This window comes from Aptenodytes forsteri, unplaced genomic scaffold (genome assembly GCF_000699145.1).
Source record: "Aptenodytes forsteri isolate BGI_AS27 unplaced genomic scaffold, ASM69914v1 Scaffold256, whole genome shotgun sequence".
NCBI lineage: Eukaryota > Metazoa > Chordata > Aves > Sphenisciformes > Spheniscidae > Aptenodytes > Aptenodytes forsteri.
The window spans coordinates 979,692-1,006,424 of NW_008795021.1; the positions used below are offsets into that span (position 1 = coordinate 979,692).

Genomic DNA, 26,733 nt, shown 5'->3' on the forward strand with positions numbered 1-26,733 from the left:
GGTGACAAATGGGCTGTGGCAAAAATTCCCCATTTAGTGCGTGCTGAGTTTTGTTAACAGTCTCACGGGAGAGGCCAAAGACTGTGGGAATGGGGAGAGAGGGCTGTAGTAAATTGGCAGGGCAGGGCACGAGGAGGAAGCACGTCCGAACGCTGGGCTTGTGTAACAGTCTTTCCGTTGACCAAGAATTTGGTTGCTAGGCTGCCGGTCCCCTTTTACAAGCAGCAGAGTCATGCTATTGTTTCCTAAATGGTTTCAGTTTTATGCAGAGACCTCTTTACATCCTTTCTATATCATTTAAATATTTTACTAGGCACGTAGTAAAGCGAGGTTTGGAACTCAGACTCCTGCTCTGCTGAAGCCAGCAAGCAAAAGAAAGCCCTTCTCTTATTCTGCCAAAAAATGAGTATTTCAGGGTAACCCTGCAAAAAGCGGCCTCATGTCAGCCTTCCAGCTGGGCGGCTAGCATGCACTCCTGAGGGGAGCATTGTCTTGGGGAATTCATATTTCCCAGGTAGAAATGCAGAACCCACATCTTAAGTAAGTGCACTAATCACTGGGTAGTAGACAGGAGGGAAAGAAGAGCAGGCAAAGCTGTGTAAGACAGCAGTGCTCCATGGCACTTCAGCCCCTCCATGGAGGTACTTGAGATCTCAGGTCACCAGCCTTCAGATTTTGGCAGCTCCAGTAAGCATAAAACAAGGCTTAGATACAGTTCAACTTCGCAGTTCCTCTAACAGCAGGGACAGTCAAAGGAGTTAACTGAGTACTGTGTCCAGTTCTGGTCCCCACAATTCAACAAAGATGCAGACAGGCTGGAGAAGGTCCAAAGGAGGGCCATGAAGATGATCAAAGGGCTGGAGAACCTATCCTGTGAGGAAACACTGAGGGAGTTAGGTCTTTTCTCCCTGGAGAAGAGAAGGCTTGGGGGCGACCTCATCACAGTATTCCAGTACTGAAAGGGCGGCTACAAAGAAGACGGTGGGTCTCTCTTCACAAGCAGCCACACGGAGAAGATAAGGGGCAATGGGTACAAGTTGCACTGGAAGAGGTTTCGTCTCAACATACAAAAGAAATTTTTTACAGTGAGAACAACCAATCACTGGAACAACCTCCCCATGGATGTGGTAGAGTCCCCATCACTAGAAGTTTTCAAAATGCGATTGGACATGGTGCTAGATGTTCTCATCTAGGCTTCCTTTCCCATGAAATGTTGGACCAGATGATCTTTTGAGGTCTTTTCCATCCTGGGCAGTTCTATGGTGCTATGAGTTTGATGGACAGGGAGTCTCTAAGCAGGCTTTGCTCCTGGAGAAAATGAGTGTAGAAAAACACCTCTCAACATACCTGGCCTTCTGTGTTTCTCGCCTTGAGAGTATTACTAAGAGGTAAAAGTGGCCTCTTCATTAATCTGTCTTCATTGCTCCTACTGTTTAGAGAACCAGGTACTTGGGGGCACTTTATTAACAGAAAAGTCTGTTTATTTTCAAAAACCCACAATCTGAGCAGTATAGATAGAAAGTTAGCTTGGAGTTTTCTGTAGGACAATTTAAGTAATGAAAAAACAATAAAAGTAAATGTATGTATTTTCTAAATTCTGTATCTTGACTTTAAAGAGCTTCTCTGACTAATTGCAGTCTTCTGGACTTACGCAAATGAGTTTCATTATGTTACAGACAGTTGCAATATGTGGTCTTCTCATGCCTGAATACTCTCTCTCATCAGAGCACCAACAAAACAAAAAAAAGGACTTGAGAGACGGCTTTCCTGTGCCAAATGCCATGTTTCTTCTACCAAAACAGCTAACAACTTTCCTCTGGGATTTATATACAAGTTTACTTCCAATTTGAAATCTCTTCCTTGTGTTTGTCTCCTAGCTTATGATTTATGCTAAACAGCATTGTGCTTTGAGACAAGGGAGGCACCTACAATAGATGTCCATCAGTAGAAACAGCTTGCCAGTATGGTTCCCCCTTCTTAGCTAGGACCCCCAACTTTGAGCCTCTTGTACCTCTTTCCAGACGTGTGTGTTGGAGTAGCCCAAGTGTTCCTCTACAGGATTATTCTGAGTTGTTTTCTGAAAATGGTCTGTATCCTGCGGTTTAATATAATGATAGTTGTTCACTATACATTGAAAGAAAACATCTCCACGTGAGCTCTCTTCTAGTTGTTTCAGTGGAAAATTAGTCATCTGGAGGAAACATGAGATCACGAGTTACGCAGGCCTGCTGTTTCAGCTCCTTCCCTCTACATTTATCCCAAGGAGTTTCAGAGAGACTAACTGGAGTTTGCAAATCCCGAGGCTGATGGGGGGTTAGGATGTCACCCGGGCCCCTCTCCGACCTGCGCTTCAGAATCTTCCTATGCTGGGGCTTGTTGCTGACCAAATAAAAGCAAATTTCTCTCCAGTTTATTATTAGCACGAGGCCCCTTTTTTGGTCCAATGCTTCCTAGCAACCTGAGTGTCTGTTTGTTAGTTTGCTTTTCACAAACTGTTATCGTAAGTCCATGGAAACAGAGTACTTGGTGAATTAGCCGATACCCTTGAAAAGATAATGATAGGAGCAATGGCCAAGCCCAGAAAAGGCAGAAGGCACCTTGCCATGCTAACATGATCCAGATCCCAAATGCCTGCAGAGCGTGGGGTGCCCAAGAAGGGGTACGTGAGTGGGGAGTTGCCTGCACCTCGGCGATGGTGCCTGGGTACAGGCTGGGTACCCTCCCCGTGGACTGCAGCGAGGGGTTTTCAGGGCTGACAGCCCTGCCCTGTCCCCTGGAGCTAAGTGTGTCACTGCTTCCTTTTAAAGGTGAAGCAATGAATAGGGGTTTCCTTCAAAGCTCTGAACTGAGCTTGGGCATCTTCTGTCCTGCTTGGGGTGTTGGTTCCTCCATTCAACATCACCCGCTCCCTGTGGCTCTTGGGGGACCCAAAAACACACCTTCCAGAAACCTTAGCTGGCAAGTTATAAGCTGTTTCAGGGACTCTCATTCCCTCCTGCTAAAGTTGCTCCATTTTAATCATCAATGATTAAAGACTAATGAGGCTGTAAGGAAAATATTGCATGACAGTGCACAACTGAACAGGGGCTGGGGCACTCGCTGGGAAGAGCAGCGTTCGGTCCCTCTGTCGGCTATTACTGTATTAAATAACCATTGCAGGGACTGGAGTCCAGCTCTTTGCTCTCCCAAGTCACAGTGTTAAACCACCAAGCCCAAGTTGTCTCTGTTTGCTCTGCCTGGCCCTGTCAATGTTTAATTATGCCGTCCGGGGCCCGACAGCTTTAACAGGAGAGAATGAACTCATCCTCCTCCCCTCCCGAATAGCCTAGGGTCCAAGGTGTGCCTGTCCCTGAGGAATGGGGTGTGTGGGGCCTGAAGCTTTCTGTGCTCAGGACCAAAATGAACTGAGGTTTCAGCATGCTTGGTTGTGGCCCTTGGTGCAGAGGGTAGGAGGGGGCTGCCCCCTCATCCCGCTGTTTTCGGTGCTCCCTTTGCATAGTGCTCTCCCTGAGCATGCCTGTGGCACAGGGCCCCTGCTGCGAGGCACACAGCGGGATACTGAATTCGTTCATTGGGGCAGGACGCAGGTATGGCCCCAACACTGTCTCTTCCTAAAAGGGCCTAAGACAACACATTATAAAATCTGGATATTTATAAATCCCCCCAAACTCCCATGCTATCCTATTAGACTTTTAAAGGGCTTTTTCTTCAATATAGAAGCATTGGCTTTGCAGTAACGAAGACACTAAGATAACTGTTATTTTTACAGGGATATAAAAAAATTATATATTCTCAAACCTGTCTAAAACTTTCCTAAAAATAACATTTTTCCTGTACTGTAAGATAACTTTATTTTTACAGGGATATAAAAAAAATTATATATTCTCAAACCTGTCTAAAACTTTCCTAAAAATAACATTTTTCCTGTACTGAGAGTGGCGTATTCCCAGGACGTGATGTAGTGAGGTGTACATGCTCTTTTGGCGCTCTTTTGGCACTCTTTGGGACTAGCCCACATAACTCTTAGTTTTGACATCCATGAGTGATGCACCTTTCCCATACTCGTGCTGAAACAACATTAATACCATTCCAGTCTGTATTTTGTATCTTGCAGACATGTGCAAAGCTTATACTTAAGGTTACAAAATGTTGTACAGAGTAAGCCCCTACAGCTAGCTGTTTATAATTGAGCTAGTTCGCAACTGGGTGGCATGATCTTTGCCTCAAGTTCATTTTTTGTTTTATTTTCATGTTACTGTATTTTATTAAAAAAAAGATGAAAGGCTCTTTGCCATTTCCTGAAATTATTTCCTTGCGCATTTACAAGCAGGTGGTTTTGTAGAGCTGCGATGCCTCTGTGGTACTGGGTAAAGATTTAAGATTTGCTACAGGGATAATACGGAGTGCCATTATGAACACTGTGGAAAAGCATGAAGCGTCGGTCAGTTCATAAATCCTAAACAGTCATTGCTTACAGAGGGGCAGGATTCGCAAGGGATTTTTCCTAAAATATCTGAACCCTTCCTTAGCCCTTAATTTGCTTCCCAAGCTCACATGGGTTGAGTGTCGGAAGGGCAGGTGAGAGAAAAATTGGTGCCTGTACTCTTCTGCCCCACATCCCTTCGGGCTTGTGGGAGAGATGCTCTCCAGGGAAATCAAGGAGCTCCCTCAGGCCCACCAAAAACTTGTACCTTTTACAGCTCCTCCCTGGATCATGGCCTTATAAACCTGCTTTGAAGGACAAGCAAGTGCCCTGCCCCCATTTTACAGATGGCTTAACAGATGTTGGCAAGTATCATTAGAAACAGAGCTCGGGATTAAGTGTTTGTCTGCAGCATAGCCCTAAAATGCCCCTTATTCATAGCCAGGTGGCCTTGCAGAGCAGTCTCATCACACCCAGATGCCTGCTTGTGCTGCCTGAAAGGGGGGGCTCCCACCCAAGGCAGGGAGCAGGAGCTGGGACCCACACTACCCTCGGCCACAGGAGCACCACTGCTCCCAGGTACGCCCCCCGCTCCAGCATCAGCAGCTCTCCTCCACTGCTGGGAGGGTTTGCTCAGCCTCTTTGGGTCTGCCACCAGTTATGCCGGTTAGCTGGGGTCTGCAATGTTTCTAGGGTTTTTAAACAAACAAAAGTTAGGAAACTTTATTTGAAAAGTTACTTGAAGAGAATATTTAGTCACAAAGTCAGGTAGGGAATGACTAGGAAATACTTGATTCGAAGCCATCTGGGAAATAGTAATTCAGCCCACTTGTGCTGCTTGTTCTACTCCTCTTCTTACCCCAGTCAGGGAACAGTATGGCAGTCAATAAGATGAAGTATATGAGGAGTAATGATGTTCCCTGGCTATAGTTGCAACCCAGATAAAAAATTATAGCATTCAAATGTAATGGCAGGCAGGAATAGAATAATTAATATACACAAGAACAACACTCGGATTGCACAGATCCTGTTTACTCTGATATCTCCCAAAGTTTTTATATTTGTATTCGCAGCCCAGCATTCTTCTAACTTATTTTATTTTTGTACACATATTTTTTTACTCCGTACACATGAAATTCCCCTATTTTCCCTGTTTTCCCTGTTGGTTAATAGGTTGGCTTATGGTAGTGATTTGCAATGTTACAGGCAAGGGAGGATGTGATCCACATGCTGAAGACAGAGAAAACCAAACCTGAAGTTTTAGAAGCTCATTATGGGTCTGCAGCTCCAGAGAACGTGCTCCGAGTGCTACACAGGGACGCCATCCTTGCCCAGGAAAAGTCTATAGGGGAAGACGTCTATGAGAAACCAATTTCAGAGGTAATAACTTCTTGACTTACATCATTATGTCTGTGCAGGGGGAATCCTAACCAGAAGTGAGACTCCACATATTTTGGATATGTGCAAAGCACGCAAGAGGGTAACACAGCATTTGTACAAATGACAAGAAATGGAAGAAAAATTGAATATTCTTGTTCACTCAGCTGCAGAATAAATTGTAAGCAAAGTCACTGGGTTTGAACACAAACGATAAAGACCTTGTATGCTCCTTAGGGCTGGTGCCGTTAAGCGAGAACAAAATCTTCGGGTGTTACATTTCTGTTTTTTAAATTCCTTTCAATTATAGGCTCCAACCTCTACTGCTCACAGAACTGGTAAGCACTCTGATTTTCTTGGCATACTAGACCACTATCATGTGGGTAGTCAGGAAAAGAAGACCTTCAGAGATTAACTTTGACCATATTTATGGGATCATAAATCCATAATCATTTTACGTCACTTAAGCTCTAGGACTGCAAAGTCAGTTCAGCCCCTAAAGGAGACCTGTAGGACTTGATCCCTTGCTTTAAAATCTAAGCAATAAATGAATGTAGAATAGACCTGGGAATGTCTGAGGCCAGCATGAACGCCAAAATAAGCAGCCACTGCTCATGTTTATAGTTTCATAACAGTCCAGGGCATGGAGAAAGAGCATGCAACAACGTACAATATAATATACTGCAGTGCCTGTCCAAATCTTCATAGGTCCTCCTATTAGAACTTTTGATTTTTTCACCAGGAATTGTGTCTACCACAGGATATCTTTATACTGTGTGTTCTCATTGAAGCATCTTCTGGAATTTTTGGGATGGTATTAAATAAGGAAAGCAAACATTACCATGTGGGACTATGCATGAAATACTGTTGAACAGGATTAAAAGATCTTAGCAGGGCTTTTGTCTAAAGAAGTTGATAATTTGGCAGGGACCTCAGTGTAAAACTTTTGTCATGTGTGGGTCCACAGGGGTTATGTTGGAACTAAAATAGGATGGTGACAAAATTTCACAAGTGCAAAAGATGAAGGCTGAACCCAACCTGGCTCCTTTATAAAATGCAATGACTGTTTTACTTTGACTGCCATGGTCAACTTCTGGAGAACAAATCACCGTGGTCCTCCTGCTCTCTTATTTCCCTCAGTTTGCTGAGGCACCCTGTGAAACAGCAACTGCCCAGTGCAGCCAGGGCCGAGGAAGATGCAATTCCCGCAGGGTAATGGCTGGGGTGGGCAAAGCATGCTCTGCCAGCCGCCGTGCCAGGGGCAGGCAAGCAGAGAAGTGCCAGAGCTGCGGGCTGCTTCAGCAGGGAGGAGGATGGAGTTTGTCATCTGCTCCCAAGAAACAGTGAAAGGAGCAACATGAATAGCCGTGGGGCTTCGGAGTGCCCTGGCAACTTCTTAGACACACCTCCCCGGCCTTAGTGTTTGTTTGAATAATAATTGGCATATTAAATTAATTAAAAAAAAACAGAAGAGAGAAAAGGTAAAGTGTTGCTAATAAAGAAACAGAAATTTCTGTCAGAAAACAGGCTGAGGGGAAAACTCTAAGGCTTATAATGAATTGTATTTGGTAATGTAAAACTGAATCTATGCTGAATCTAAATAGTTTAGACTTTTTATCTCAGCAGTCCTACAGGTGTGTTGAAGATGCCTAACTCAAATTTCAGCCTTGAGCTTACACCTTGCGCTGCCCATGTAGGTGTCTAGTCCCCATATAGGTGTGTGAACTCAGGCTCCCAGGGTCTGAGGGCATGTATCCTGCCCTGGCATTTGCTACAGCTTTTCCTGTGTGAAATGAGGAAAGTGTGCATAGCACCTCGCCACAGGGGAAATTCTGCACTGCAACAATATTACTTGTTACCCTAAAACTAAGCAAAGTTCTGTCCTTTGTGTATCTGGGAACCGTGCAAATGTTTATTGCAAACACGCCGTCCAAAGAAAGCATTACTTTTACAGGACAGTTACTCTTATTTCTAGTCACTGCTTTATGTAAAGCCCAAGACATAAAATTATGGGACTCGCATTTACCAAACACAACATTGTTGGTTAATAAATCAGATGAAATAAGCAAAGAGACCTTTAAAACAGTCTATTCTCCTTTCCTACAATCCAGCTGGACAGACTTGAAGAAAAGCAGAAAGAGACGTATCGGCGCATGCTGGAACAGCTCCTGTTGGCAGAAAAGTGCCATCGCCGCACAGTTTATGAGCTAGAAAATGAGAAACATAAACATACAGATTACATGAACAAGAGCGATGACTTTACCAACCTCTTGGAACAGGAGCGGGAGAGGTGAGTACCTGAGACGGTGCAAAGAGTATCCCCAGTGTTCCAGTGCTTGTCGGTTCAGCAGTGATATGGTCTGGTACTTTCTGTGTTTAAATGACACTAAACTCATGTGTAAACCATTTGTAAATGTCGGTCCACTCATGTTATTAGTAAGTGCATTACTGTGCAAGTCTAGAGCTGGAGGAATACCATTGAATGCTCCTGTAGTGTGCGCTTGAATTAGGAAACAAATTTGTTTTGAATTACTCATGCCCGTTTTGGGTTCACCTCCTGGTAGCTCTTGATCAGATGTTATTTATGTTGGCTAAGTTTGGGGCTGGCTTGCTTAGCCAAGCACCGCATTTTGTGAAGGACGGGGCACCGTTTGTCACAGAGGAGGACGGGGTAAGGAAAACCACAACACACATCAGGATACTGGCACACAAGTGGTAAGGACTTTGCCATGCCCTTCGCATTTAGGCTTGCAAAATCACAAACCATTTGCATTATTTTTCATATTTTTGAAGGCACATGCCTCAGGCAAGATCTATGTTCCCCTGGAAGAAAATATTTTCATGTTTTATAAAACGTGCCCAGCCTGTGATGGACTATCTGCAGTGTTTATCTCACAGGCTCCTGCGCTCCAGGTTTTTTCTTCAAGTGTTTGTCCTTCTTGTGGGAGTAATTTGGTCTCTGAGTCTCTAAGAAAAGAAAGAGCACCTACCTTAGGTGAAGAATGAGCACTTGGTAACAGCCTTAGTTTTTCAACATGACATTTTCATGCTCATACCAAACCACTTGAAATCGATCCACAATATTTAAAAAAAAAAAAAAAAAAAACACCTCAGATTGCAAAATCACAAACCATTTGCATTATTTTTCATATTTTTGAAGGCACATGCCTCAGGCAAGATCTATGTTCCCCTGGAAGAAAATATTTTCATGTTTTATAAAACGTGCCCAGCCTGTGATGGACTATCTGCAGTGTTTATCTCACAGGCTCCTACGCTCCAGGTTTTTTTCTTCAAGTGTTTGTCCTTCTTGTGGGAGTAATTTGGTCTCTGAGTCTCTAAGAAAAGAAAGAGCACCTACCTTAGGTGAAGAATGAGCACTTGGTAACAGCCTCAGTTTTTCAACATGACATTTTCATGCTCATACCAAACCACTTGAAATCGATCCACAATATTTAAAAAAAAAAAAAAAAAAAAAGCTCTGAGAAAAATACTTAAGGCAAGTTCAAAGAAGAAATACTTTTGAGGAAACCAAAATGTCTGGTGGCAGACATTTGCAAAAAGCCAGGAGCTAAATTGTTTAGTGTATTTCCTGAGCTCAGTTCGGCGCCAGCTTTGAGTAGGTGGCACATGAGCTACAGTGACCATATTTCCTGGTTTAATAGCTGCTGTTTTTCTGTCTTTCTATTTTCCTGGGTGACTGGGAAAATTTAAAGGACAAAAATGCTTCTGCATCTTAGAAATTTGATGCTCTTAGCAGAAAATAAAAAATTTGTTGTATTTCCAAGTAAGAAGCAATTTCACATCTGATTCTCATAGATGCCATTTTTTCTCTATGCTGAATATCCGTGCATGTGTGGACATGCAGGCAACTGAAATGCTACAAAAGTAGAAGTGGTACTAAAATATCATTTACATTTGTCTTTACATTTTATATTCACTTTAATTTGACAATTGTTGCCACCTTATTATTCCATCTCAATTTGTGAAGCCCACTAAATTGCCTAAGATTATGACCTGTTTTGAACCGACTTCCTTCAAGGAATGGATTAAAACGCTTTCTGTCTCACATTACTACTGCTGAGATATCAAGTCCCATCTCTGTGGGCATTTTCTCATACTCTTCCTTCTCTTTTGTGTCTTTTAAACTTCAGTTTTTCTACATTCTACAATTTTTGGAAAAACAGCAATAAAAAAAGGAGAATTTGCATTTGAACTTCTATTGAAAGCAGATCTTTAAGAGCAACTATATCTGCCAGCTTTAGTCACCAGTGCCTCTGTACTGGTGGCTGTGGGGGAAGAATTGCAGTGCTGAAGCCCTTTTGATTTATGTTGAGTGACATGAGAAACCTGATGTTTGCTATTTAATCTACTTTGTCTAAGGCACTAATGAGAAAATTCATTTAAGTTTAGTAGCAACCAAGCAGAGAGAACATGGCATGTAGCTAAACATAGAAAACCAAGCATGCACGTCCCTCCCTCTTCAGGGTCCTCCTCCCAGATCACTTGCAGAGCAGATTAGCAAAATCAGGATGGGCTGGAAACCACTTATTAGTGCATAGTCTTAAATGATCTCAACCCCTCATCTTTGTTTGCTGAGTGCACATGAAACTGAGGCTGCACCCACATCTTTGTAGGTATTAAAAACTGGAAGTAGTATCGTTTGAGGGCTATTATTCATGGAGAAAGAGAGGGTGATGGGATGACTTCTCAGGAAAGCCCCACAGTGGCAAGCAGCAGTAGATTTTTGTCAAAAAGAAAGGTTTGTAGTGAAAAGATTAAGTTGCAATAGATTAAAACATACAAAAAACTCCCATACTCACTTAATCTGCATATTGGGACAGAGAACTGACCTGCCCAAATGCATTTCTCAGGGTCTTGCATAGGCATTCTTGTTTTATAAGTACCACTATATATATAATTTGTTTTACTGTGGTGCTTTGAGGCCTGAGGGTTATTTTATTAAGAGCTGAACAGACTTACAGTCTCCATGAAAAAGAAAAGGGACATGGAGATGAACTTTGCCCGTCAGCCACTCTGCTGCACTCATAGTTATAATGTTAATGAGACAGGGTGAGCTAGAGGAAGAACAGTCCTGTGGGTTGGCCATCTCACAGCAGTCTGGTACAATGAGAGCAGTAATAATTTTTGTCCTGGATCTAAGTAATTTAAGTAATTTCTTTCCTCACAATATTTTACCATTTTTTCCTAACCATTGTTGTCCACACCAACTGTTAGAGGCCACATCTGCTTTTGCTATCCTGTGAAAGTTTGAACAAGATAAAAAGGGAAATTCTTTAAGAGCAGAAATATGCCTCGGTTCTAATGTATTTCCAGCACTCTCTTAATGTATTTACTTTGGCATATTTTTTTACATACACTTTCATACATTATCTCTAATCCATCCACAACAACATGATATGAAAGCAAACAGTCCCTATGAGGGACTAATTATTAGGTCAGCCTTGCACAGGAAGGAAGTAACAGGAAAACATGATTTGTCAAGAATAATTATGCATGAAAAGTATAAAAAAGAGAAAATTGTACACAGGGATATTCAAAATGTAGACAGCTAGGAGGGGTAAATGGAGAAAGCTGGAGGGCCTGACTGTTGGTGTTGGCTCCTCAACACCAAGTGCAACTAAGCTGTAGGAAAGTTGTGGAAAAGGTTGGCATGTTACAGGAAAAGAGTAGTGACAACCATTTGCCAGACAGAGATGAAAGAAATCTGGTACTTTTAGTGGAAGGTGCTTCTACAGACATGGTGGCTGAAGTGTTTTGCAAATTTCCCTATAGTACGCTATAATCATATCTAAAGATGGGAATGTTTTGAAAGTTAGGGACAGTATTTTCTATTTTTACCATTCGACCAAAATTCCCCTTTTCCATGCTTGCCCACCTCAGCTGCTGTTCCTGTAACATGAGGTTGCCCTTGGGCATCTCCTATCCCCGGGGAGTGCAAAAGCAGCCGTCTTCCTGGAGCCTCCTGACAAGGCTGAGGAATAAGGAGAAGAGCTGGAGGCCCCTGGGCCCCCTCAGAAACCTTTGGTGGTAGACGGTGGGGTAAGAAGTCTCTGGTCTGGCAGGTGGAGAACGAGAGGTCTGACTGGAGCTGCACTGACAGCGTGGCTTGCACTGGACACCTGAAGAGCAGGAGACCACACAGCAGCAGCCGCAATGATAAAATTAGTCCTCCCAGCACAGGCACCCTCTTGATCTTCTGCCACGCTTTGGGGAGTGAGCTGGCGGCGTGAGCTCGGGCACCGGCTGAGCTGGCTGCAGCTAAACCAGCTATTGGCACTTCCCTACCCCAAAAAGCTCTTGTGTAAAGCAGACTTAACATGAAGTGGTACTTGGTTGTTCTCTGTTCCGCCTAGTCCCAGCCCTCTTGCCTTCCCCTTTAGGGAACTGGCGGGGAGGGGGGGAGAGAAATCTTTAGGATCAATTATAAACTTTTTTATTTGATCAGCAGGGCTTTTTCTTCTGGTGAAAAAAGGGAGAGGTCTGTGTAACCTCAGCACTGCTTCGACCTCTCGATCGACCTACGAGATGAGGTTTAAAATCCTGACATTTTTAGAGGTGCTAATCTCTGAACAATTTGTCTCATACTCTTCTTTTAATCCCGTTTGTTGACACCACATTTTGCTGCTATTAAAAGCACTGGAGAGCTCCCGTTGATTTTAATGGTTCAGAAACAGGCTTGTGGTGAGGACCACTGAGCTGGTCCTGCAGGACGGATGGCAGAAATAGCCTGAAAGCCTTCAAAAATGGGGGGAGGAGGGAGTTTCTTTCATATGCATGGGACATGGTTTGCCGAATAGAGGGTGCGATGTGGCAGAAAGGCTTTGTTGGAGCTCATTAAGGGAGATCTGTGCAACTGCTTTGAGTAATTTGATCATTTGCAGCAGGATCCCTGAGACTGCCGAGACTTTTACCCCACCACACAATGTGTCAGTAAATACACACCCAGTATCTAATGTAAGTATTGTCTGTCTGAAAGCATCGATATTATGTTTAGTCACATTTTATTGTAAGACTTCATTGAAGTGATGAGGATTTTAAATTGGCTCTTGCTTTGCTTGCTGCAGCTTCAAATTATTCTTTACAACCACAGTGACAGTGTTCCCAGTGCGCTGAAGCATTTCACATTTTCCTCAAAGGCAAGGCCGAGGATTCAGTCTGTACTTCCTAAGCAGTGCCCTGCTAAATCTGGTTTTAGTTAAACCCTCTTTTTGAAGTACATGGCCATAATTAGATCTGCTTAGAGGAGACAGCAGGACTGTGACCCCAGATCTTTCCTCCACAAAGTTTCCTTTCAGTCTTCGAGTAAAATTGTCTCCTCTCTGCCTCCCCCACCGCAGCACCCCCAGCAAGGAATGCACTGGCAAGTCCCTCGGAGGTCTGTGATAATACATTCCTCTTGGCTTCGGTCATCCTGGCACCGAGATGCTCTTGGCTGCTCTGCTGGTGATGTAATTCTGGGCCCGCATCACCTGCAAAAGAAACTGATCTGCGAGCAATAAAGCACACAGCCGTCTTGAAACAAAAATGGGAGTGTTGATGTTAGCAAGTTTTTAAAATCTTTTTTTTCCCCTTTTTGCATTTCTGCTTTTATTACCAAAGCTCCCCTTCTCCCTTTTCCCACGAGACGGCAGCACCAAGCCTTTCACTGGGAAGTGCTTGCCTTTTTGTTTCCCTTTATTTCATGGACCCAAGCAAGTATAAAGGCTGGAGTGTGACATAGTTTGGAGATTTTGTGTGTGTTACCTTTCCAGTTTGCATTTTCACTTGATTTTTATGGATCTTGTAAAATAAAGAAGCTGGCAGAAAGACAGGGGGGCAGAGTATCCATCAGTCAATTACTTGTTTAGAGAACAATCAAGCCAAAAGTATGAAGTCTTCAGGGCTAATAAATCTCTGTGATTTACCAGCTTAAGGCCAAATTCTGCGGGAAGAATAGCCCCATACAGAGATATTGGGGTGAGGTGTACGGTGCAAATATATAGCGCAGGTTTTGGCCTGTAACTGTGTAATCTGTTGGTGATTCCTTTAAAGTCTGGAAATTAAGTTACTTTACAGAAAGATTTTTGCTAGTTTCTTTCTCCAAGAGTTCTTAGCCATATTTGTACTATGACTTTTTTCTCATATGGTGATTGTTTCTGTGTCCTGGTTTCCAAATTGTGACCCAAAAAAAGGAAAAGCCAGCCCGACGGGACTGTGAGAATTCACCATTGCCTACAGTAGTTACTCATCTTACTGCACACGACTGGCCATAGTAGGGCACTGAGTCACTCTCTGTCTACTTTTCAGTAAGTGCATCTCTAAACTTTTAATCTTATAATATAGAAGACAAGGGCAACAGTACAGTTTTCATTTTTTCTTTTAGGCTGGCATGCTATCTGTATGGTTTGGAAACACTGGCTATTTTCTGTCAATGTAATATATTCACAGGATCACAGATCACAAATTCTGTGGTAGTCTATTAAAAGAAATAAATGAAAAAAACTGGCAATGACAAATACCGTTTCTGCACAGTTAAGTAAATCTGAAGGTCATCCATTTTGCAGGTCCTGTTTCACGGCCCTAGCTGACTGCAAGGCAGTGACTGCTCGAAGTTTATGTTTTTACTAATGAATCTGGTCCCAAGTTCCAACAAAACGGCTCCAAAGGTAATTTAAAAATGAGAGAATAAACAGCCACATCGGACTGTGGAGAAACAATATGAAAGTATTGCGAGTCTTACACAATGTGAGGCTTGCCATGAGCTGGGACTAATCCAAATCCATCTCTTCACACTTGGATAGTCCTCAAAACTGTCCAGTCTTTCAGTCACTTCTGGGATTATATAAAATGGCATCATGTGTTGTTTCAGCTATTCTTCCAAAATTATTTCTAAGTAGGCATCAGCTTCACAGCCCTTGAGAGAGAATTATTATACAAAACTATATGTAGTTCATTATTCCTAGCAAGTCTGCTTGCTAAAATCATCAATTCAAATGCTCCCAGGGTCAGACGGGGGGAAAAAATGACTTCATTCAAAATCTACTCACGAACCCACACTCCGTCCAGGGTGCAATAGGTAACAATTTTAGCATTTAAGGGGCCTTTGGCATGTTTCAGGGTTATTATACTACTGAAATAAATATCAGTTCACAGCTCTACTGAGGCCATCTTTTTAAGTTGTCATTTTTTTAGGCAAAGAAAACAAGAACTGAATCAGGGTCATGTAGGGAAAATTGCTTCCTCATTCAGACAGATTAGAAACAGGTTTCAGTTGAAGGGCCAGGTTTCAGTGAATTTCTAAAAAATTTAGATAGATGCCACTTATTTACAAGTATAAATATATGCTAATAGGCACTCAAGCTTGAACATGGTGGATATTTGCTTTACATTTAAATGGAAGTTTACCTGTGCAGAGATATACAGACCGATTAGCGAAGTATATGACTTACTATTTTGATTAATGCCCTACAAATATCTAAGACCTGTTCTATATGGTCAGACACCTTCCACTAAGTTGTGTGAAGAACCTCAATAAATGTCATCTGACTTGGAGGGTTATTCTGACTCAGTGAGCCTATATAGAAGCTTTCCTAACCCTAAACAGATGTAATGCTTTTTCCATCTTCTTTCCCAAAAAGGGTGTGCATCCCTTCTCATTCCTGCAGTATCTCCACCAGCAGTGGAGAATACCAATAATGAGTTTTATGTTTGCATCATTTCAGTTTTCATTCTTTTTAAGGCTTATATGTGGGAAAATCTTAAGGCAGAAGAAAAAACCCAGGGGGTGCAAAAATCCAAACCAAATGTTCTTGTGAAATTTGACAAAGCTTGTGCAAATGTGAGGGGGAAGAAATGCAGAATGCAAAATGTATAATTCAGTGCATACTTGTAAAGCATCTGTGATTATAATATTGTGTTGCCATAGTTAGTGTTTGGACTAATTTTTTTAAAACTCATTAAAAATGCCATTTTGGGTGTAAGATAATTATCATAAATGTCATCAAAGAAAATCTGGTGGCTTAATTCACAAGACTAGTTAGTCAAAAAAGCATATCAAATAACTCTGTGATTATGCCATTCACCTGGACTGTGGGAGACTTTCAATCCTCCCGTCAACCTGTTGAGATCTGAACCCACCTCTCTGAGGAGGTCTTCCTGGTCATGTCATTGTGTCTCTTGGGGTGCCTGTTCCCACTCTTCCCAGGTAAAATTGTTCCAGTTTTACAAGTCACTTTTATACTTTTTGAGTTCTTTTCACCAAAGGGGTGAAAATCTTCTTGTAGGTCAGTGCCTGGGTATTCAAATTCCCCCAGACACAGGAATTCACTGAGCCTGGTCTCTCCATCTCCCAAGAGCTGTGGATTTTTCACTTGTTGGCTTGGTGAATGGTGCAAAGATACGGCCCTCTCCATCTGCTGCTTTTCTTAAAATGACAAAGATGGAAATGAAATGACTGACTTACTCAAGATGAACAAATGTTTCACTGAAATCCTCATGAAATTTTTTTCCGCTTGAATGAGAGAGAAAAATAAAGTGTTTTTTTTTTTTTCTTTGATAATTACTTAATGAAATTTTGGTTCAGCTCTGGAACTGAAAAATCAATTACTCACGCAGCTCTGTTATCCAGTTGCTTATATTAGGGAATGATTAATAGTAATGTAGCTGACTATGTAATGCCCTAATGAGAAAAGATAAAGAAATGAGCAGAAAATGAGGCTAAATTACAGCAGGGTGACAGCAATGCTTTTCTGACGATAGCAATTATGTCATAGGTGAAAAAGTATCTCTTGGTGACAAGTATATATATCACAGGATGAAAGTTCCTGTACAGGTCCATTTAAAATGTTTCTTGTCAGAGGAACTGGAAAGGGATAGATGTATTCTCTTTCATCATTTAAATATCAGGCTTTTCCTAGATGACTTAACTTGTTTTAAAATGATGCATAGCTTTCAACATTTTTTCATTTTGCAAATTACTGGCTGAGATATAACCCTGGTTTCCAAAAACAGTAGGGGCAAAACAGTGTCCATACTGGTGACAGGCAGGCGGGTGGTGCAGAGGATAGAGCATTGCTGCTCGCAGTTGTTGCACAGCTCACGCTTTGTGGGCACTGCTAATCCTGCGATGGAGAAGAGTGTGTCCTGGTTTGACTGGCTCAGGTCCTTACCTGACAGACCATGTGCTGTTGGTCCAACTTGCTTTCGCTGGCAGGTACTATCGCTTTGTGTCCATCAGTAGCACACTCAGCTCTTTGCATCCAGCTTCTTTGGGTCTTAGGATATAACTAATCCATAAAAACGCCAACCTGACGCTGGATTTTATGAGCACAAAGCTGGCACTAGTGCAATTCCTTTGAAGTCAGTAGAGCTCTTCTTGATTAATGGGATTAATGAGAATCAGGGTAGGAACTCTGAAAATGCTAAAATGGTGTGTGTGTGTGTTTGTACCTGTAGAAGTATACATATGCATATATAAATGTATTACATACAGCAGTTTCTTGAGTGGAGCTATAGCTCCTGGATAGGAGTTTGCTCTCCAACAAAATCACTTATCAACAATATTTATTTCCTGTATGATTATATTTTTATATAACTTCTATATGCATTTCTGTTTATGATAAAATAATTTATTACTATGTTATTTTTATGTAATTTCTACAGCCAAATAACGCCTTTGTATTTTGAATTATTTTTGGTCAATATTGCCTATTGATTCTACCAAGGAGGCTGTAAGCTTTTCCAAACTGATTTTGCCTCTCTTTGTGTGTGAGGCATCATTTACACTTATGTCACTATAACATTTTTAAAAATAATAATGATTTGTAAGCAAGGATGCTCAGTGGAAGTCAACAGCTGACAACCAAATACCTGATTAGAAAACAGTAGGGCCAGGATGCATAAGCCCTGCTGTTATTCAGAGGGCAACACAGACATGGTAGAAAGAAACTTTAAGGCAAGCAGAGGCAAGAAGAGCACCTTCTAATTCACAATTACTGTATGAAACTGGCCTGGTTTCTCCTTGCTTGCTCTCTGTCTGGGTACATGAGTTTTCCCTGTCCTTTCCTGTCGCCGTCCAAATGCTTAACAGGCTGGTGATCAGGACATCATCTTGGAAAGGGGTAGTACAAGCTGGAATTATTTCAGACTGAGGAGAGAAATAAAACCAGGTATGCCACTCCCTGGGCAAGTAATGCAGCTCGCAGGTGCTGGTGCAAGAGGCAGCCGCCTCGCAAGCCTTCCTTTGAATGGAAGCACCTATGGCTCCCGTCCTTCTGCGATGGCTGTGGTCAGTCCCTGTCTCCCTGGTCCTCGGAACAAGCCCCTCGCCATTCTGTGTGAAGACATGTATTTCATGAGGCCCAAATAACCTCAGGTGGAGAATGATGTTCAGCTCAGGCAAGATGATGGGACTTCCAAGGATGTGCAACAGCAAGTTTGGGCCACCAAGATACAGATCTGCCCCAAAATCAGGTGCCTATGAACATTCAGATTTATATGTGTGGTGGTGTTTGGTTTTTTTAATCTTTCCCTCTTTAAATTCTTCATTAATTGCATTCCAGAAATCTATGTGAGTCTTTTTTGGATCCTGCTCTAAGCAACTACAAGTAGGAGGTTAAAATAGCTCAAATCTCGGGAGAGTCTAGCCCCTGGGTGAGTGCTGTGGGGTGTACAGTGGGGACAGTCTCTTCTATAATTGCCTCTCAATAGACACAAATCTTCTAATACAAGCAGCAAATCTAAGAATTGCATGAGCTGTAGTAAATTAGCTATGTGGTACTAGAAAAGCTTTGCGTAGGTGTAGGGGTTTTTTCTTTGGGGTTTTTTTTTGGGCGGGGGGAGCTGTCCATTTATGCTGCACCTCCAGAACACAGGGGCAAAAAGCACTAGCAAAGGTGGGGTTGTGAGATAGATGTGGTGGGCAGGTGTGTGCTCCTTTGTGATCAGGGCAAGAGCTGAGGGTCCTGGCATGAAAATTAACAGAAATACCTTCATAGCCTTTCAGATTGACAGTTGGGACACAGCGTATTAGGATGTGGTGTGACAGCCAGGATTACTCAGTGCTGATGTTGTTAAAATCTATCAATCTCTCTTTAGTTCATAAAAGCAGACGCTGACTGCTCTTTTACAGCACTTGAAAATTTTACTGAGGATTCATTATTTGCTAAATCACTGAATATGGTGCTCACAGGAAGTCATGTTTAAAAATCAAGAAGGAATCTTTATGAGATTATTTATTTTTCTCCGCTTTTATAAGTGTATATTGTTTTATCCTTATGTCAAGCTGTGACTGAGGTGGCCAAATATGATATAAACCAGTGCATACATAGCCTGTATTTCTAAAAAAATCTGAGACCCTGCATTGAGGGAGATGGAGTTTTTATATTGACTCCACTTGAGCAGACTCTTGCTCTCAAGCTGCATTGCTGTTGTAGAGCTGTGTGGGCTTTTCCATGTTTGACTAGCCCAGTGCATGCAATTATATGAATGATGCTACTTCCTAAACACAGATTTTAAACCTCTTCACGCTTTTTTTTTTAACACTTTGCCGTGTTTGAGACCCTGTCATGGTGACTCCAGACACCATCACTTGGGCTGCTTGATGCTACAACAAAGCAGCAATTCTTTGGAGCCTGTTTTCTCTCGTTTTTCCTGCCCACTTGTTTTATTCACTCTATCAAATACATTATTTCAGTGGTGTATCAAATGGGAAGCAGTGAGGTGGAAAACCTTTAGTTTTAGGTGTAGGACTCAGGTGCCTTTCAGTCCCAGTCAGTCACTGGATGACCTTGCTTCGAGGAGGGGTCAGTGAGAAGAAGCACAAAAGAAAAGGAAGTCCAGAAAAGGTCAGCAGGAGTTAGAGCAACGGAGCAAGAACTGAACTGATGGAACTGAAAGGTAGAGGACGAGGAATAGCAAAGAGGCAGGTTTAGGGCAGGGGATGGCAGCCACAAGACAAAGAATATGGGAAGTGAATCTGAATTAAGAAAGTAATGAGAACAGAGGGAGTGGTGAGGGGAACTAGCTGTTGGTGAAAGAAGAGCGCTGTAGAGCCTTCCAGGTGGATGACAGAGGGAAGAAAGATGGTGAAGAGATGAAGTTGGAAGAGAGATGGAGCTGCAAGCAGAAGAAGACATATAAAGAAAAATACAGCAAAAATGAAGCAGAAGGCATCATATTGATGGTGTTGCTTGATGCAGTATAGCACAGGCACTGGGACTTCCCAGAACTTCTTTGCACCAACAGATGATACACTTTAGGGAAAAAAGTAATTCTGCTTTGATTTTCAGTTTCCAGTAAGGGAATATTCACCACTGTTCTTTATGCATTACTTATTGTCATGCTTAAAAATGTGACCCTTACCTCTAGATGGAGTATTTCTGTTCTATAAACCCACACTTGGAGAAGTCAGGTGAGGGGGAGACAGCAGAAGGGGCAACAACGGAGAGCCAGCTGCCAGCAGGACAAAAGCAACACACGGGTGAAAATCAGTCAGGCTTAATTCATGTCCCAGACCCAGCTTGATCAAAAGAGGCCAAGACACTGCCAAAAGTCTAAGTCTCTCCCAGTAAGCTGAGAACAGCCACGGCTCTCCCTGCTCTCGAAGCCTCAAGCTCACTCCTCCGCACCATTTTTCCACATGAACACCTAGGATATCAAAAGTGAGTAATTCAGAAAAACAAGGGTGGAGACCACAGCAGGTAAAGACAGCATTAGTGGGGTGCTCTCATAAAGCATGGATATGTGAAGCAGCCAACGCTAAAAATGGCAGGTCCACAGGGGGCAGCAAGGAACCATCCTGCCATGTGCACTTCTCTGAGGTCCTGGACACCTCCTCCCCTGACTCCAGAGATGCTTTGGTCAAAAGGCCACAGCCTGCTTCTATGACACTGTTGGTGCTTATTCACAAAATAATGATCAAATCATACTATAAAACAGTATCCTTGATGTAGACGGGTCCTACTTCAGCTGTAATCACTTTTACCGCAGGGAGTCCCACCAGCATTGGAGATGCTGAACTTTCCCAGATATCAAAAGGATACACACAAGCGTTAAGAAAGCAGAAAACCAGAAGGGGGAAAAAAAAGTGGAAAAGGAAAACAAAGCCAGAAATGCCTTTGTTAGACTTTTGAATCATGCTTCCATAAAAGGCAGCAGATCCTAACGTAGGACAATTTTCATGCTGCAAAGAGAAAAAGAATTTAAAATCTAGGCAACATGACTTATTTAGAAAGATCTGAGGAGTCATAAAAAAGCCTGTGTGCAAATGTGTGTGCGTGCGCGCGCGCGCACAGTTTCTTTAACAGCTGCATGGAACAACCTGTTTTAAATAAGAACAAAGGTGAACAAAGCCAGTTGTCAGTGCAGCTCACTAAATGAAGTTTTTTAGTGTGCATGACGTATGCCATATAAAATGTATTGCCTGAGATACAACAGCACAGAGTCCAACTTGAAGTCTTTTTCTCAGGCTTTTCCTACAAGGTCATGTTTCAAGAATTTACTGTATTTATCTTCATTATTTATTTGTCTCCAAAAGGCCCAATGCATCACCTTGTTCGCTGTATCTTCAGCAGCATATTAAAATCAGCCTCTCCCCTCCCTCAATATTCAAAGTTTTCATGTTCTATCAAGATGCCACTGAATTAATTAGTATCTGTTATGCTCAGAGTCGGCAACTGGCTAAGTAGAAAGTGGAGGACAGGTCTGACTTACCAAATGAGTTTGACTTACCAAAAGAAGGAAAAAAAACCCAAAAATAATAATGGAAGATTTTCACTGCTTTGAATGTTTTATGAACAAAAAAATTAAGCCTGGCAAGCAACACAGTGTACTTTTTCATGTGTGTAAGTAAACACAAATTTAGGAAAATTTTGTTTTGCACAAACAGAAATATTTGGGGTTTTTGTAACATGTTAGAGAACTTGGAGAGAGTTGCAAGCGCTGCCTTGGCTATAAATGTTACATATGTTTCTGCACTGAAGATAAAGAGCCAACAGAGAGCAGGGCGGTCTGCTGGAAAGGTTGCAAAGCCCTGTTTACAGAGAATTTTATAATCAGGCAATAATTTGTTACAAGCCTCTAAGATCCACAAGAGGAATCCATTGCTGTGCAGAGTTTAGTGAATTTTTAAAGAGAGCAACTTATCAAAGAAATGTGTAGTCTATTAGCACATCATTAAATAGTTAAACCAATTCCATCTTTTGCTTCCCAGTTACTCTCCTCTATAGCAGACAACTGTGCCAAATGCACAGTTCAATTTCTCACTTTCAGCGGTGAGTCGGAATTTGAGATTCCTATCTATTCCCTCCCCTGCTTTTATTTCTTGGTGTTTTTCCTGTCTGGTCTCACAATATTTCAAGTGCTGCTTTACTCAGGAATGCGTTTCTTGGGCTACTTGATCCCAATGAAAGCATAAACAAAAAGATTCATGAAATTCTGGGCAACAAGTTAGATTTTCCCAGCCTTTGGTGTGACTTAAAAGTGAAGCTACTCTTGAGAAATAACAACATATGGAGTACCTTTATATTTTTATATATACACATAATTTGATTCCTATGCAGTAAAATAAAAGTTCTAAAGGTTAAAGGCCTGTTTGACCTTAGCTGTGACATCCTGTGTGATGTCCTCAATAGCTCTGGTACTGCCATAGTGGTGGGTACCTGGAGTAGTTGGACTGGTGATGGAGAATACTTTAATTATGAAGTCGTGTGGTGGTACAGACATATCTCAGCTAGTGCAGGGTGTGTAGGCTCACCACTACAGTGCTGCAGTTTCTCTAACAAGTCTTGCAGCCAGTTGTCTGCTGGCTCGCATGCAGAAAACTTCAGTGACTCGACATCACGTTCCCTGTGCTTTTATTTCTAAGTTGCAGAGTAAGCTGAGGGAGCTGGCAGTCTGGGATAAGTCCCCTCTGGTGGTCACAGGTGCCGCTGGTGACTATCATGAGGCAGTGTATGTGGTATATGTTGCCTTGTCTTAGTGATCCAGCCTAATTTAGAATTTTTTCAAGATGAGGTTGGTCAGACCCTGGAACAGGTTGCCCAGAGAGGTTGTGATGTCTCCGTCCTTGGAGGTGTCCAAGACTCAAGTAGAGCAGGCCTTGTGCAACCTGCTCTAACTGGATCTGCAGGGGGCTGGACTAGACATCTCCAAGGTCCTTTCCAACCTCAACCATTCTGTGGTTTTATGATGCAGCACCCTCTGGAGGACACCACATGTTTCCTGATGACTCTGCTTGCACCAAGGTGAGAGGCAGTGGCTTAGACTGGGGCAGGCTCTGTGGCATCCTCTGGGCATTCCCTTTAACACATCCCTTGCCAGGTAGGGACACTGGCAATGCCCTCAGTCATGCTCTGGTCTTCTTGTGGCATGCTATAGTTCTGGCTGCTGGTTTTTTGCTGCCAAATTTGTGATGGGTAGAGGTAATCCCTTGAGGTCTCTGATGTGGGCAGAAGTCTACTGCATGGCTGCTGTGATTGTGAGTGGTTGGACTACATGAGACGGGTGATCCCTTCTGGCCTGGACCCCCAGTGGCCCCTCCCTTCTTCATGTCACATCTGTACAAAGCTGACTGCTATAAACTCACAGCTGCTTTCCTAATATAAATATTAGGATCCTCCTGACATCCCTGAAATTTCTGCTCTGAGCTGAGACCATGAAAACACAGATGAGGAAAGATGTGTCACTTGGAGTTCCAGCCTGGCCCAAGCATGGCATCACGGACAAAAGAAGAGCCAGAGCAGATATGAGGGGACACCTAGGAGGGTTGCGGATTTGGGAGAGGTGGGGGTTAGAAATAGAGTGCAGAGGTGAGAAGGGCTGTTGTGGTTTAACCCCAGCTGGCAACTAAGCACCACCCAGCCGCTCGCTCACTCCCCCCCCGGTGGGAAGGGGGAGAGAATCGGAAGGATAGAAGTGAGAAAACTCATGGCTTATCATGAGATAAAGACAGTTTAATAGGCAAAGCAAAAGCCGCGCACGCAAGCAAAGCAAAACAAGGAATTCATTCACTCCTTCCCATCGGCAGGCAGGTGTTCAGCCATCTCCAGGGAAGCAGGGCTCCATCTTCCCCCAGCTTGATATGCTGAGCATGACGTCATATGGTATGGAATATCCCTTTGGTCAGTTGGGGTCAGCTGTCCCAGCTGTGTCCCCTCCCAACTTCTTGTGCACCCCCAGCCTACTCGCTGGTGGGGTGGGGTGAGAAGCAGAAAAGGCCTGAACTCTGTGTGAGCGCTGCTCAGCGGTAACGAAAACATCCCTGTATTATCAACACTGTTTCCAGCACAAATCCAAAACATAGCCCCATACCAGCTACTGTGAAGAAAATTAACTCTATCCCAGCCAAAACCAGCACAAGGAGCCTGGGACTGAATGGTGGGTGCAGCAGGACTGGGATGAACTGTGCAATGAGCTCGGAGTCCAGAGCCAGCCAGGATGGGGTGTGTGACCAGATATCCTCCTGCAGAGCCAGCAGCGCCGGCGGGGCAGAGCCTTGCTCTCAGCTGCTGATCACAGTCAAACCTGTCTGTCAGCAGATAGTTTTGAAACTTGCTTGCAAAGTGCTCTATGCCTTTCTGGTATCAAACTGCCTCGAGGCTGACAACCTGCTATTGCTATCAATTATTTTGTTAACTCAGAGTGCAGACTGTTATGCAGGCAATCTAAAGGATCTAAACTCTTCTGACAACCTCCCTAAGTGCCAAGATAATGCCACATCATTAAATTTTGATGGTGGATATCTATTTTAGTGTTTGCCATTGTGCGTGCAATTTCCTCTTTTTAAAGAATATGTAGCTATACCAGAACAGTTATTAGGATTGCAAAGGACACGGTAAGTAGATTAAGCAGAACATTGTCTGCTCGATGCATGTGATCATTTGTAATTGCATAATCAAACACAAGTTTTGTACAGAAACTTTTCCTCTGATACTGGAAAAATAGAAACATACTGAGATGCATCAGCTTTGCACACAGGAGGCAACGATTTCTCTGTAGGACCCCAACTTCATCTTTTGGAAAGTATTTAGTAAATGAGGTAGGGGAATATAAAAAGGAAGAAAATTATTAAGGCTGGTATATGTTTCCCTGGAAAATGTGACTCTACCCCTGTTGAGTTTGTGTGACGGATTTCCTACATGGTGCTAGTTAAGTCATGTGAAGCTAATTTACATGGGTCGTGAAGCCAATTTACATGGGTTGTGAACGTTTTTCACTGTAAGACTCATTCCCATTTTGGGGAGCTTGTTGGAGATCCAGGCTCTGATGTGCAGGAGTCTGGAGCATCTACTCGTGGGCTGGAGGCAAATGGGGCTGTGATCTGAGCACACGCAGCACCCACCCTGCAGCACCCTGAAAACCACATCCTACGCACCCCGAAGCAGGTGTCCCAACCAAAACCCTAGTCCCTTTTGTGCTTCTGTCTCCCACCCAGAAATAAATAATTCCGTTCTCAGCAGAGCCTGAAGAGTGTGTGGTAAATAGGGCCTTGAATAAAGAGCATAAAATCAATCATTAAGCACCTGCTTTTCAAATGAGCACTGTCCAGCCTGTATGCTGTATGAGGCTAGGGTCCTAAGGAAAAATACTGAAAGAACACGAAATTAGATGGTTTCTCAAAAATGTAAACACACACTGGTCCATTTTTGTGGATAATAATATTTGACATGATATGCTTTCAGTGTTTTTGGGTATTACAAGCTTCTGAAGAAAAGAGGAAAGTGAACGGGAAGGGGAAGAGGAAGAGGAAAGCAAAGGTGAAGAAGGAGAAAGGGAAGGGAAAGGGAAGAGCAGTTTCTAGTTCGCCTTGTAAAGACTGAAAAGGTGACCGTGGGCAATCTAGGGAATCATTAGGCAAACAGAAGGAATCCCCAAATTCTTTTATGTTGGTTTGGCAACAAAAGGGCTGATCTAGGACTTCTTTGATGCAGGAAGCTAGCAGAATGGTGCTTTTCAGACCTCACGCAGACTCTCAGTTAGCCTTGCTACTATGCATGAATTTTCAAAAACAAATATGCATGTATAGTAAATCCACAGGGGATTTTCTTCATGTATTCATGCCTTTATCAACTGATCTTAAGATCGGCCAGCGCTTACCAAGAGTAGTACTGTCACTTCAAACGCCAGGAAGACAAGAGAAAAGCAACGGGAACTTTTCTTGAGTCAGAGGAACGAATTGGCAGCTCGGACTGGGAAGCATCGCTTTTGAGCATCCCGCTTCAGTTAAGCGAAAGCAATTCACAGGGGTTCTCTGCGATCAAATTATTATTTCTTAATCGTTAACTTATAAACTGTGAGCCCGGCGGGGGCTGTCAATAATAAACTCCGGGAAAGCGGTGCTAAAAGGAAGCGCCGGCAGAAGCCCGCCACCCAGCCAGCTAAACCCCTTCCACCCCGCAGAATGGTGCTTTTCAGACCTCACGCAGACTCTCAGCCTTGCTACTATGCATGAATTTTCAAAAACAAATATGCATGTATAGTAAATCCACAGGGGATTTTCTTCATGTATTCATGCCTTTATCAACTGATCTTAAGATCGGCCAGCGCTTACCAAGAGTAGTACTGTCACTTCAAACGCCAGGAAGACAAGAGAAAAGCAACGGGAACTTTTCTTGAGTCAGAGGAACGAATTGGCAGCTCGGACTGGGAAGCATCGCTTTTGAGCATCCCGCTTCAGTTAAGCGAAAGCAATTCACAGGGGTTCTCTGCGATCAAATTATTATTTCTTAATCGTTAACTTATAAACTGTGAGCCCGGCGGGGGCTGTCAATAATAAACTCCGGGAAAGCGGGTGCTAAAATAAGCGCCGGCAGAAGCCCGCCACCCAGCCAGCTAAACCCCTTCCACCCCCCCCCCCCTGCCCCGCCGAGGCGCGGCGGCGGCTCCACCCCTTCCCCCTGCCCCGGCAGCGAGCCGAGCATGCTGCGCCGCGGCCC

At 43.1% G+C, this 26,733-nt stretch overlaps 1 protein-coding gene across 7 annotated transcripts in view; it reads left to right on the plus strand.

Moving 5' to 3' along the window:
- The window catches only part of FILIP1 (filamin A interacting protein 1), a 117,739-nt gene that overhangs the window by 64,082 nt on the left and 26,924 nt on the right, over nucleotides 1-26,733 (plus strand). For all 7 annotated transcript variants that reach the window (XM_009275765.2, XM_009275770.2, XM_009275768.2 and 4 more), the window contains 2 exons: nucleotides 5,630-5,803; nucleotides 7,912-8,090. In XM_009275765.2, coding sequence (XP_009274040.1) covers nucleotides 5,630-5,803; nucleotides 7,912-8,090 — 353 coding nt within the window. The remainder of the gene's footprint in view (nucleotides 1-5,629; nucleotides 5,804-7,911; nucleotides 8,091-26,733) is intronic.